The sequence below is a fragment of the Mustela putorius genome, unplaced genomic scaffold (genome assembly GCF_011764305.1).
Source record: "Mustela putorius furo isolate JIRA1106 unplaced genomic scaffold, ASM1176430v1.1 tig00000174_pilon_pilon_pilon, whole genome shotgun sequence".
NCBI lineage: Eukaryota > Metazoa > Chordata > Mammalia > Carnivora > Mustelidae > Mustela > Mustela putorius.
The window spans coordinates 1,935,208-1,945,962 of NW_025421304.1; the positions used below are offsets into that span (position 1 = coordinate 1,935,208).

Genomic DNA, 10,755 nt, shown 5'->3' on the forward strand with positions numbered 1-10,755 from the left:
TTTGTTCAAAAAGGTTGAAAACAAATATATACCATGTCTATGATATACACAGCTACTTTTAAAAAAAGATTTATTTCTTTATTTGAGAGAGGAGCATCAGCAGGGATAAAGGCAGAGGGAGAAGCAGCCTCCCTGTTTAGTGGGGAGCCTGACACGGGACTTGATCCCAGGATTCCGGGATCATGACCTGAGCCAAAGTCAAATAAACGCTTAACTGACTGAGCCACCCAGGAGCCCTCAGAAGCTACTTTTAACAGAAACCCGTTCTATCGTCCCTTTTTAATAAATACAGATATCAAAATAACCCTAGTCATAAATTCTCCCAATATTTTATTACGAAAAGTTTCTAACATATAGCAAAGTTGAAGAATTTCACAGTAGACATCCATATACCCACCACTTAGATCCTACCACTGACATTTTACTGTATCTATTTTATATCCCGGTCACCTATTACTCTATTCATTCTATTCCAGTAGTCTCACTATTTTTTGGATATATTTCAGAATAAATAACAGATATTGGTATACTATCCCCTAAACACTTCAGCATGCATATCTTTAACTAGAGTTCAATATTTGTTTTTATTTTGAGATCAACTCTACCTACAATAAAATTCAGAATTTTCACTGAATCTTGACAAGTGCATACACCCGTGTAACCAAAATCCCTACTCAGTAGGGCAACTGCACTTTTTACATGGCAGCCCAGGGCTCCAAAGCACACAAAAGAGAGGGGATGCTGGGCCACCAGGTGGAAATTGTATCACCTTTTTTTTTTTTTTTTTTTTTTTTTTTTTTTTAAAGATTTTATTTATTTATTTGTCAGAGAGCGAGCGAGCGAGAGCGAGCACAGGCAGACAGAGTGGAAGGCAGAGTCAGAGGGAGAAGCAGGCTCCCTGCGGAGCAAGGAGCCTGATGTGGGACTCGATCCCAGGACGCTGGGATCATGACCTGAGCCGAAGGCAGCTGCTTAACCAACTGAGCCACCCAGGCGTCCCTGTATCACCTTTTCTAATCTGGTTTAGAAACTTAAAGCAGGGTCATTTCCTCTGTATTCTATTTGTTGAGGCAGTCCCCAGAGTTCTACCTAGTTTCAGGGAGAATGGACACTGACTCTACTTCTTAATGGGAAGTGTGTCAAAGAATTTACAGACAAAACAACAGGTTTTTCAAAAGTCCAGACAGGTGATGTCCAGACAGGTGAAGCTAGATGAGAGCACCTGGGAATGAATACATACAGTTAAGGCCAGGGACCTGGGATATCCTCAAGTGACAGGCTGGGGCAATGACAAGGTGTGACCAGAGAGGTGAGGAGAATGGTGGGGCACTGGGAAGAGGGGAAGAAGTGTTTCAAAAAGGGAGGGATGAGCACGCCGAATGCTGCTGTGGGCTCAAGCAGGCTGCCGACTGAGGGCTGACCATTGTCCAGCACTCTGATGACCCCATTAGCTTCATTAGCCCAGAACACAGCCCTTTGGTTTCAGCTGAGTCAGGAGGATCCGCTTCTGAGCTGAGAGTCAACTAAGGTGAGTCTCAGTCTTTCCTGAAATCTGGCTTGGAACCGCTCCCCCTCTCCGGACCTCAGAGAGGATTCCTCAGAGGGGAAACGGGAAGAGATTTTGTGCCAACGGTCGGTTGGGAACTACAGTGGGGGTGGGGCAGAGGGTGGATTGGGGCGGGAGGGAGCTATTTCTCTAAATTAGCATAACCCTCAGCCTTTCCTGAACAACTTTCTCAGAGACAATCAATAACGTGAAAAAAATAATATATTGTATTGGGAAAAACATAATTTGTACAATTCAATATTGTCTGGTCTCAAGAGAAACTCCTTCCCTCTGCAGACGCCTTCCTGGGGACCTGGGGGGGCGACCTGGTTGGAGGAGACCAAGTCCCTGGGTCTTCAGTGTGCTCCAGTAAGAGGCATAGTTGGGCGTCCACTTTCCTGCAAAAAAGGCCAGGATAGTAGAGGCTCAGGTTATGTGCTCAGGATTGGAGTCTGGGGTGGTGGATGGCTCTGGGAACGGGGTGTTGTATATCCCGGCGACGGTCACCTTTTCTGGCGTCTCAGCTCGGCCCTCTGAACTCTTAGCAACTGAAGTACCGGGTCGTCCTGGAACTCGCTGCCGTCAGAGTCTAGGGGAAAAAGGGCGAGCGCCAGGCTGTTGACTCGTAAGGTGCTGGACTGCCGTCCAGATCCGCGCAGCCACGCCCATCAGCTCACCTTCCGCCTCCTCTAGAAGTCTGGCAGCCTGGCAGAGCAGATCTTCTGAGGGGGCGTGGCCAGCAGCAGAGGAGGGAGCAGCCACCGCCTCGAGAGACCCTGCCTTGAAGGAAGGGGGCGGGGCCCTGGCGCCAGGGAACGCCTCCTTAGCTGGAGTGGGCCGGACCTTGGGCGCCTGATACCCAGCTTCAGCCAAGGGAGTGTCTTTGTCTTCCCTAGGCTCCCACACCGCTAGGGGGAGCGTGGCCTTGGCTTTCGGAGACTCGGCTTTAGACTGACTTGGCGGAGTCTGTGCCTTGGGAAATTCTGATCCAGATAGAGGGGGCGTGACCTCTGAGCGAGGTGGCGCAATCTTGGTTTGGGGCTGTGTGGCTTTGACTTTCAGAGATTCACCCTCGGGTAGAGGTGGGCTCTCAAGGTGAGGGGGCGTGTCCTCCAGGCCGTCGGGGAAGAGTCGAGCTGATACTACTTGGCCCAGGGCGCCTCTGAGCTGGGGACCAGGCTCCTTGTCAGCTGCCACGACTGCCCCAGCCGACTCCTGGCGCGGGGCTCTGCTACTCCGAGGCTTGGGGCCCTGCCTCTCCGGCTGGGCCGGGCAGCTTGGAGCAGGAGTGGGCGGGTCCTGGGGGGCGGTTGGGGGCGGGAGGGTGGAGGCTGCGGGTGCCGGGGTGGAGGCGGGGGGCAGGGATGTGGCAGCCAGAGCCACAGGGGTTGACGGTGCGGGAGGAATGGCCCCGAGAGATACCCAGGGACCAGACTGCGGGGCCCAGAAGAACCCATGGGGGCTGGGACCCCAAAAGATGTGTGGAGAGAACCCTGGGGGAATAGGAGGTCTCTCCATATAGAAGGCCTCCAGGGGCCCAGGTCGGGCCACACTGGCCCAATGTGCGACGCAGGGAGGCTGGGTTCCCAGGGAGCCGAGAGTCTCTGCAGGGGCAGAATGGGCCTGTAGACAAATGCGGGCAGGGACGGGAGAGGGAGGAAAAGGGCAGAGGGTTCTTCAGTTCCCTTCTGGCTTCCCCTTCCTCCAACTTCCCTTAGCATCCCTCCCTCCAGCCCCCTCAAGCTCCCAACCTCATTCCCCAACCCTCACCCCTACCCCCACCCCCGCTCTCACTGGAGTGGTGAGGGCAGGAGTCTGGGGTAGTACCCAGGTTCCATCACCCTGTCCTCCTCGAGCCTGAGCCCGAGCCCGTTCAAGCTTCCGCCGCTGCCGCCACTGGTATAGAATGTCATCCTCTGGACGCAGGGGTGCCTGGGAGGAGACCTGGGCTGGCGCAGGGATGGAGGCAGGTACTGGTGTTGCTGTGGGGTAAGTAGAAGGAGGAAGGGTAAGGTCACAGGCTGGTGTGATGAGCAAACCAAGGACAGCATGCATACCCCCTCTGACTGTACCAGAAAGGTATTCAGACAGGCTCTCCAGATAATGTCCCAGCTCCTCTCCCAAGCAGGAAGCGAGAAAAGGGGCAGAGTCAGAGGCAAGAGCACTCATGGGCTTCTTAACCTGTCGTCATTCAGTTCTTTATTCATCAGCAAATATTTATTGAGTTCTTCCTATATGCCAGGCACTGTTCTGGACATGGTGTTCACAGCAGTGAACAAGACAGATTCTCCAGAATCTACCCACTTCTCCCCCTCTTGACTGCCATTTCCTGGGGCCAGCCCCACAGCAGGATCTTCTCTGGTCTACTTCTGTCCTCTCAATCTGTCCTGTCTAACCCCCCACACCCCTCCACACCCACCGCAGCCAGAGGGAGCCTGGGAACATCTGAGTCAGGTCAGGGCCCTCCTGGAATGGAAACCTCCCCTGTCTTGGTAAAAAGCAAGCTTTTGCGTTTGTGCTTCCCACTGCTTGGAGTGCTGTTCCCTCCTGGATGCACACGGTTCCATCCCTCCCATGCTTCAGATCTTTACTCAGATCTTTATTCAGATCACCTTCTTAGTGGGGCCTTCCCTGGCCAGTCTATTTAAAACTGCAACAACTGCCAGCCCATATCCTCTTTCCTGTTCCAGGTTCCTTCTTAGCTCTTTCTGCCTTCTAACATATTCAGTGTGGTACTTCTTTGCTTTCTTCTCTCTCCCTTTGCAATGCCAGCTACCCAAGGGCAGTGATTTTCGTCTATCTGACTATCACTACATCTGCAGTGTCAAGAACAAGGCTGGTGCCATCAGTATCTGGGCATAAATGCCAAAGGAACTATTTATTATATTGAACTGCAGGGTCCAGGGATACAGCAGTGACCAAGGGGAGGGCCATAGGCTGTCCTCAGTTCAGTGGGGCAAATGGACATCATTCTCAGCACCCAGAGCCTAACTTCATCCGTCAAGATCAGTAGGGCTCTTGTCTCTATGAAGCCCCACCATCTGATGCTGCATAGAGAAGAGGGTGTCATCCTGGATGTTTCTCTCTCCCACTCCCTTCTGTTTCCTGTGACTCTACTTCCAAAGCTGGCCCCTTCCCTCTACTCTGTTCCTTAGGCTCTGGCCCAAGAGAAACTACCAGCATCTCTCACGGTGGGGCAGTGGGGTGGGGGGGGGGTGACAGTAGCCAGAGGGAGTCTGTTAATAACCCAAGAAAGATTGAATCCCTCTCTGCTCAGAACCCTCCCATGGCTCCCCAGTACTCAGATAATGACCAAATGCCTCCCATGCTCCCATGGCCCAATGTAATCTGACCCCATACTACTCTCAAACACCCCCCCCCCTTTTCTAGTCCATTATCTGCACCGTGCTCCCTTCCACCTGAGGTCCTCTGTATATGCTGCAGGGGTGTTGTCCCCACCTTTGTTGTTCAGGTCTCCACTTAGCACCTCTTCCAAGAAGGCCTTCTCTGACTTCCCAGCATCACCATCCTCTCTTACAGGGCCCTCATTTCTGCTTACATTTCACATGTGTTTGTGGGGTTACGTGGTTACTTTCTGGCCCACATGTCCTATGAGGACCATGAAGGTGGGACCACACACAGCTGTTTCACTGTGGAATCCCCAAGTTCCCTGCCAGGGCCTCATCCACAATAGATATTCAGTGCTTTTTAGACGAAAGGATGAGTAAATTTAAAGGACAACTCATGGAGTAGATACTAGCTTTATCCTCATTTTGCAGATGAGAACACTGAGGTTTAGGAAGGAGAGGAGAATGAAAGGTGAGGTAAAGCTGAAAAGAAGCAAAGAATCAGACAAGCGAGAGCTCTGCCAGGATCACATACCACGCAGGTGCACCTGTTTTCTGTGCCTGCCTGTCCCCATTCACTCGAACCCCATAAGACACGGACAGGATCTGTCCTGTGCACCACTGCGTCCCAGGACCTGGCCATGGAGTAACAGTAATCCAGGTCCATAATCCCATCTCTGAAATCTGAAGACTTCAGGTGGCTGGAATTAGGAGTTCAACAATTTGCCTGCTTCAGCAAAATCACATCATACGTCCAGCACCAGCAGAGGGCTGGCTCGGTACCCTAGACACATTAGTATTTGGTTGAACAATATGAAATTATCCATACTCAACCATCTTTTACTAACAAGGACAAGTTTCCTGTGGTTCAAGGTAACACAGTCATAGCAAAAAGTATGTCTATTCACCCTCAATGAGATACAGAGAGATGATAAACAGCCTTTATTTTTTTTTTTTTTTTAAAGATTTTATTTATTTATTTGACAGAGAGAGAGATCACAAATAGGCAGAGAGACAGACAGAGAGAGAGATGAGGAGAAGCAGGCTCCCCGCTGAGCAGAGAGCCCGATGCGGGACTCGATCCCAGGCCCCTGGGATCATGACCTGAGCTGAAGGCAGAGGCTCAACCCACTGAGCCACCCAGGCGCCCGATAAACAGCCTTTATATTCTTTCGGTCAGATTTTGCTGTCCAAGCAGGTACGGGGCCAAATGAGGAAAAGGCCTTCAGATTTTGGAAATTTGTGTTCAGAACTGCAAACAGGAGGCAGAGAGAGAACCTGCCATGTTAACAACTGGTGCTGTGAGGACTGTGGCAAGAGCTCCCTGTACCCTCAACTCATTTATTGCTGATTTAAAACTTGGAGAAACAGAGAGGCCCAGAGTGGATAGATGTCAGAGCTGGGATTCACATCCAGTCTCTTCTCGATCCTTGCCTCAGAACTTACCATGTGCCTTGGGGTCAGAGCCCTTGCTGAAGTCAGGGGTGAAGGTCACGGAGAAGGGAGAGAGGCCATCAGAGCTGACTGGGAATGAGGAGCTGCTGGTATCGCTAGGGCTTAGTGAGGAGGCAGAGATGGATGCCTTGCTGTAGGGAGAAAGCACAAGCAAGGCAAAAGAGGTCTCAGAGGCGGTGCGAGGGTCCTGGAGCTGGCGGGGGGCGGGCAGGAAAGGCACCTACCTGCGTCTGAGCAGCCTGGCAGCTCTGCTCTGTAGGCTCAGTGTCTCCAGGTCCAGCAGGGACGAGTTCCATGTGTTGAGGCTCTGCGAGGGAGGAGGGATTAGAGGCTAGCTCCATCTTTTTTATTTATTTATTTGACAGAGAGATCACAAGTAGGCAGAGAGGCAGGCAGAGAGAGAGGAAGGGAAGCAGGCTCCCCGCCGAGCAGAGAGCCCGACGCGGGGCTCGATCCCAGGACCCCGAGACAACGACCCAAGCCGAAGGCAGTGGCCTAACCCACTGAGCCACCCAGGCGCCCAAGGCTAGCTCCATCTTAAAGGGTGCTGGGAAACAGACTTTGGACACAAGACCTGGAGTACAGGTCTGTGTTACAGCTGATAGGCTCACATGCTGGTAAGCCATCTAAGGAATCCACTCCTCCTCCCCAGGGAAGGGGGACCCAGTTTTCCTCTGGGGATTCACACCCCTCCTTCTAGTCATTATTGTGGGAGAAGGGCTGACTCCACCTTCCTGACCAGGCCTGGCTAATCACAATAGTCTGTCTTCTGGTTCCACAGCAACTGGCTCAAAGATAAATGAATAGCAAAAAAAAAAAAAAAAAAAAAGAATGAATGAACGAGAGTAAGCTCTGGGGCTCTGGATGGAACTACTGGAAAATGCTCCTCTTTCCACTAAAGTGATTATGTAAGCTAGAAGCCAAGAGTCACTGGGGCCATGTTCACTACTTCAAGGGGAAAGCCTGCCTGAGACTGAGCCCAAGAAAGAGGAACAGAGAGTCAAGAGAATCAAGTTCCTCCTAAAACCATTCAAACACCTGGATCCAGCCATGCCTGAAAGCATATACATTTAGATTTCTTGATTGCATGAGCCAACAAATCCTCCTTTTTTCTTTAAGCTTCCTTGAATTGGGGATTGACTCTGTAATTCTATCCTAGGGCTGGTGGTATCAGTTCAGGTACACAGGGAAGAAAGTAGATGAGAATATATATCACCTGCTTCATTTCCTCAAGGGGGGGCACAGCCTTTGCCTGAGATGCACTGGCCAACTTGGCAAGAATTGGGACTGCTGTGCTGGGTCTTCCTTCTGGTTCATTGGCTCCTGCTGAGAAGCCCCAGTTGATTTTTAGGGAGGCATGGGAAATGTCTGCTGGGGGCATTGATCAGGAAAGGTTTTAGGCCGGCAGTGGACAGGACTGAAGCTGGTACCTGCAGCAAGTTGACTGCTGGTGTCTGGAGATTCAGGCCGGAGCCACCAAAAGTCAGCTGGGGATGGGCCTGCAGGCTGGCGCTCCTCTCGGCTTGTGGGCTGAGCCTGACGGAACCGGTTTATGTACCTGTGAGCATCAGAGAATGGGAGGCGGGTGAAGGAGGAGAGCCAAATAATAATAATAATAATAACAATAGCGAAGTTTATCAGATACTTTGGCAGTACCTAGTGCTTGTCCCTCAACATCTGTTTTCTCTTACAGAGTAATGCAGTATTATATAAGCCTGTATAATACTAGGCCCATAGCCACTCTTCTGCAGATGCATTTCTCAGAGGCCCCTATAGTTTTATGGCCCCATAACTAAGTTCTTGACCAGCAGGGTTTTGAGATGAGGAGATGTGATTCTGGAGAGTGGATGTGGTTGGGAGCCATTCTGGTCCATAAAGGAAAGGGCAAAAGCTTAGTGATGGGAGACAACAAGACATGAAGCAAACCGTGTCCCTGACACCTGAGCCAGGGGATGCCATGTTGGCCTTCGTTGCTTCTGCCTGGACTGTTGCGTGAAGGAGAAATAAATGCTCTCTTGATTAAGACACAAGTAATTTGGGGCTGTTTGGTAGAGCAGCTGAACTTAGATGCTACAAATCCAAGGGCTCACTATGTGATAGCATACTTTATAGATACTAGATACTTTATAGACAGTAACACATTGAAAGCTTAAAACAGCCCTAGGGGATATATGCTGTTAATACCCCCAATTTACAGATGAAGAAACTGAGGCCCAGATCATACAGAGGGTAAGTGGTAGAGCTGGGATTTGAACCCAGGCAACCTACCTCCAGAGCTCTTAACAGCACACATAAAGTGTGGTCCTAAAAGTGTTGCATAAACAACTCTTGCTATGGTGATTATTATGGGATGCCTACCCCCTCCTGATCCAAACCTTTCTCTCCCCCAGGGCTGCTGGGACTTACTTGGCCACCACAGACTCCCTGCTGTCGATCAGGGTGGGTGACGGAGAGGTTCCCATCTGTCCTTCAGTGGTGCTGGGCGGGGAAGGGCTTTCTGAGCTGGATGGCCAGGACTCTTCAAACAGTTCAGAGGAGCTGGGACCTGTGGCCAGAGCCTTCGGAGCTTCTGCGGGCCTGGACCTCTGGGACCTGGATAGGGTCAGGGTCTAAGATAGGGAGGTAAGGAGAGAAGAAAGTGAGGGTGGACGGGTCATCCCTGTAGGGGAATGAAGGCACACGTGAAGTTTGTCTTAGTCGAGTCGAGAGGGGAGGAAACATATCCCACAATGGTTACAACTTAGAGTGACTGGGGGCTACAACAAGGGATCCAGATGACAGAAGACTGGGTGAGGGCAGAGCCATGGGGAGGGGAGGAGGGACTGTCTCTTAATCTCTCACCCCTGTCTCTCATCACATGTCCTCCTTGCCTCTGGTTGTCACTCCCTCACCACTGGGCTCACACACAGCACTCTCTATGGAGTGTCCTCACCTTGGGGTGCCAAGTCTGGCTTCCGGATGGCCAATAGTGGCTTTGATCCAGGGCAGTATCCTCAAGGGGGTTGTCTTGGATGGAGAAAACTGGCAGACTGCAAGAGGAGAGTGAGTTTGGCAGGCAGAGCCTTCCTGTTGGGGGGTTGTGGGCTGGAGTCAGGTTTCAGGGTTGGGAAGAGGAGGGGAGAACCAGATTACCACTCCCATAGATTCCAGGAAGAGATGAACTATAATTCCCATGAAGCAGCGCTGCACATTCAAGATAATGATACTAGAGGCTCGATTACCCACCAGCCCTTGGGGGCAGTCTCAGAAAACCAAGAACTGCCAACTGGTGGTTCTTAAGCCTGAATCCAATAAAGGAGCCTTTTAAAAATACAGATACATGGTCCTTACCCCAAGCCGAAAAGAATCATAATATCTGGAAGTGGGCTAGTCATCTGTATCTCTTTGGCACCGTCCCAGGTGATTTCGACGTGGAGCTCGGGTTGAGAACCACGGCTAACCCCTTACACTGTACATTTCCCATAAAGTCCTGGGTACACTAAGGTGTAAATGGTAAAAGGACTACAATCCCCAACAGCAACTGGGCTCCGTCTAAGCAATAAAGTTAAAAACCAACACCCACAGGAATCTGGGGCAGTTTTAAAATTCAGAAATTTAACTCCCAAGATGACACTGGACACCCGTGGAAGAAAACGAAAAGCCCTTGGAGCCACTTGGAAAGCGGAACGTAAGACGCAATGGGACCCCGAGATGGTGAAGTCCAAAGCTGGCGCTGCCGGCGGATGTGGAGCATCTTGGGAGTCGTAGTTCCAGTGCGGTTTTAAAAATAGAGACTCCGGACCTTAGCAAATCGGACCCGACGCTGTGTTCATCTCACCCTAGGTCCTCTCCAGGCCTCCTGGGGTCCCCGGGAGAAGGATCGGCCTCACCCGCGGTCCTTCCAGCAGCTACCTGGGCGCTTCCGCCAGCTCCGCTCTCTCACTGGGCTGAGCCTGCGTGCATCTTTGTTGCTAAGCAATGCCTGGCCAGGCCCGTCCCTCTCCCGGAGTGCCCGCGCGGGAAGAGAGCGGCCTCCAGGGCGACCAATGATGGAGGAGAAAACAAAAGTAACTGGGAAGCGGCCAAAGGGAGATGTCGCACAACTGGCCGTACTTTCGGACTGACTGAGAGAGCGTGTTTGATTGGAGAACCGTAGCGCGTAGCAGTAATTGACAAGCCTGTGAGCCAATGGGAAGGATCCGAGGGTGAGCTCGCGGTTAGGAGGGGTCATAAAGTACTCTCTCTTTCCAGCCCTGCCTTATAGCCACTCCTACTTTTGCTGCCGAAAGCTTGTCTGGACTCCAAAGTAACCACCGTTTCTTGGGTACAGGGCAATCGGGGAGTCTGTCGCCTAACTGCCGCCCCTCCATCAGTCGCGCCAGCCAACCGGTGCCGCGGAGTCATTAACCACTTCCCGTCTTGCTGTAG

General features: G+C 51.6%; 1 protein-coding gene across 4 annotated transcripts; it reads right to left on the reverse strand.

The window, feature by feature from the left end:
* Window positions 1–1,750: 1,750 nt before the first annotated feature.
* On the reverse strand, window positions 1,751–10,159 carry PROSER3 (proline and serine rich 3). 4 transcript variants are annotated; one of them, XM_045075927.1, is made up of 11 exons: window positions 9,679–10,159; window positions 9,281–9,377; window positions 8,755–8,957; window positions 7,779–7,906; window positions 7,565–7,671; window positions 6,573–6,655; window positions 6,340–6,479; window positions 3,341–3,528; window positions 2,224–3,169; window positions 2,054–2,135; window positions 1,751–1,944 (listed from the first exon to the last, which is right to left on the reverse strand). In XM_045075927.1, the coding sequence occupies exons 1-11, from the start codon at window positions 9,720–9,722 to the stop codon at window positions 1,818–1,820; spliced, it is 2,145 nt and encodes a 714-aa protein (XP_044931862.1). In that variant the 5' UTR covers window positions 9,723–10,159; the 3' UTR covers window positions 1,751–1,817. The 4 variants fall into 4 exon arrangements, with proteins under 4 accessions (XP_044931862.1, XP_044931859.1, XP_044931860.1 ...); XM_045075924.1 differs by having other exon boundaries at window positions 7,565–7,674; XM_045075925.1 differs by lacking the exons at window positions 1,751–1,944; window positions 2,054–2,135 and having other exon boundaries at window positions 2,640–3,169; window positions 3,388–3,528; window positions 7,565–7,674.
* Between the last annotated feature and the right edge of the window lie 596 nt (window positions 10,160–10,755).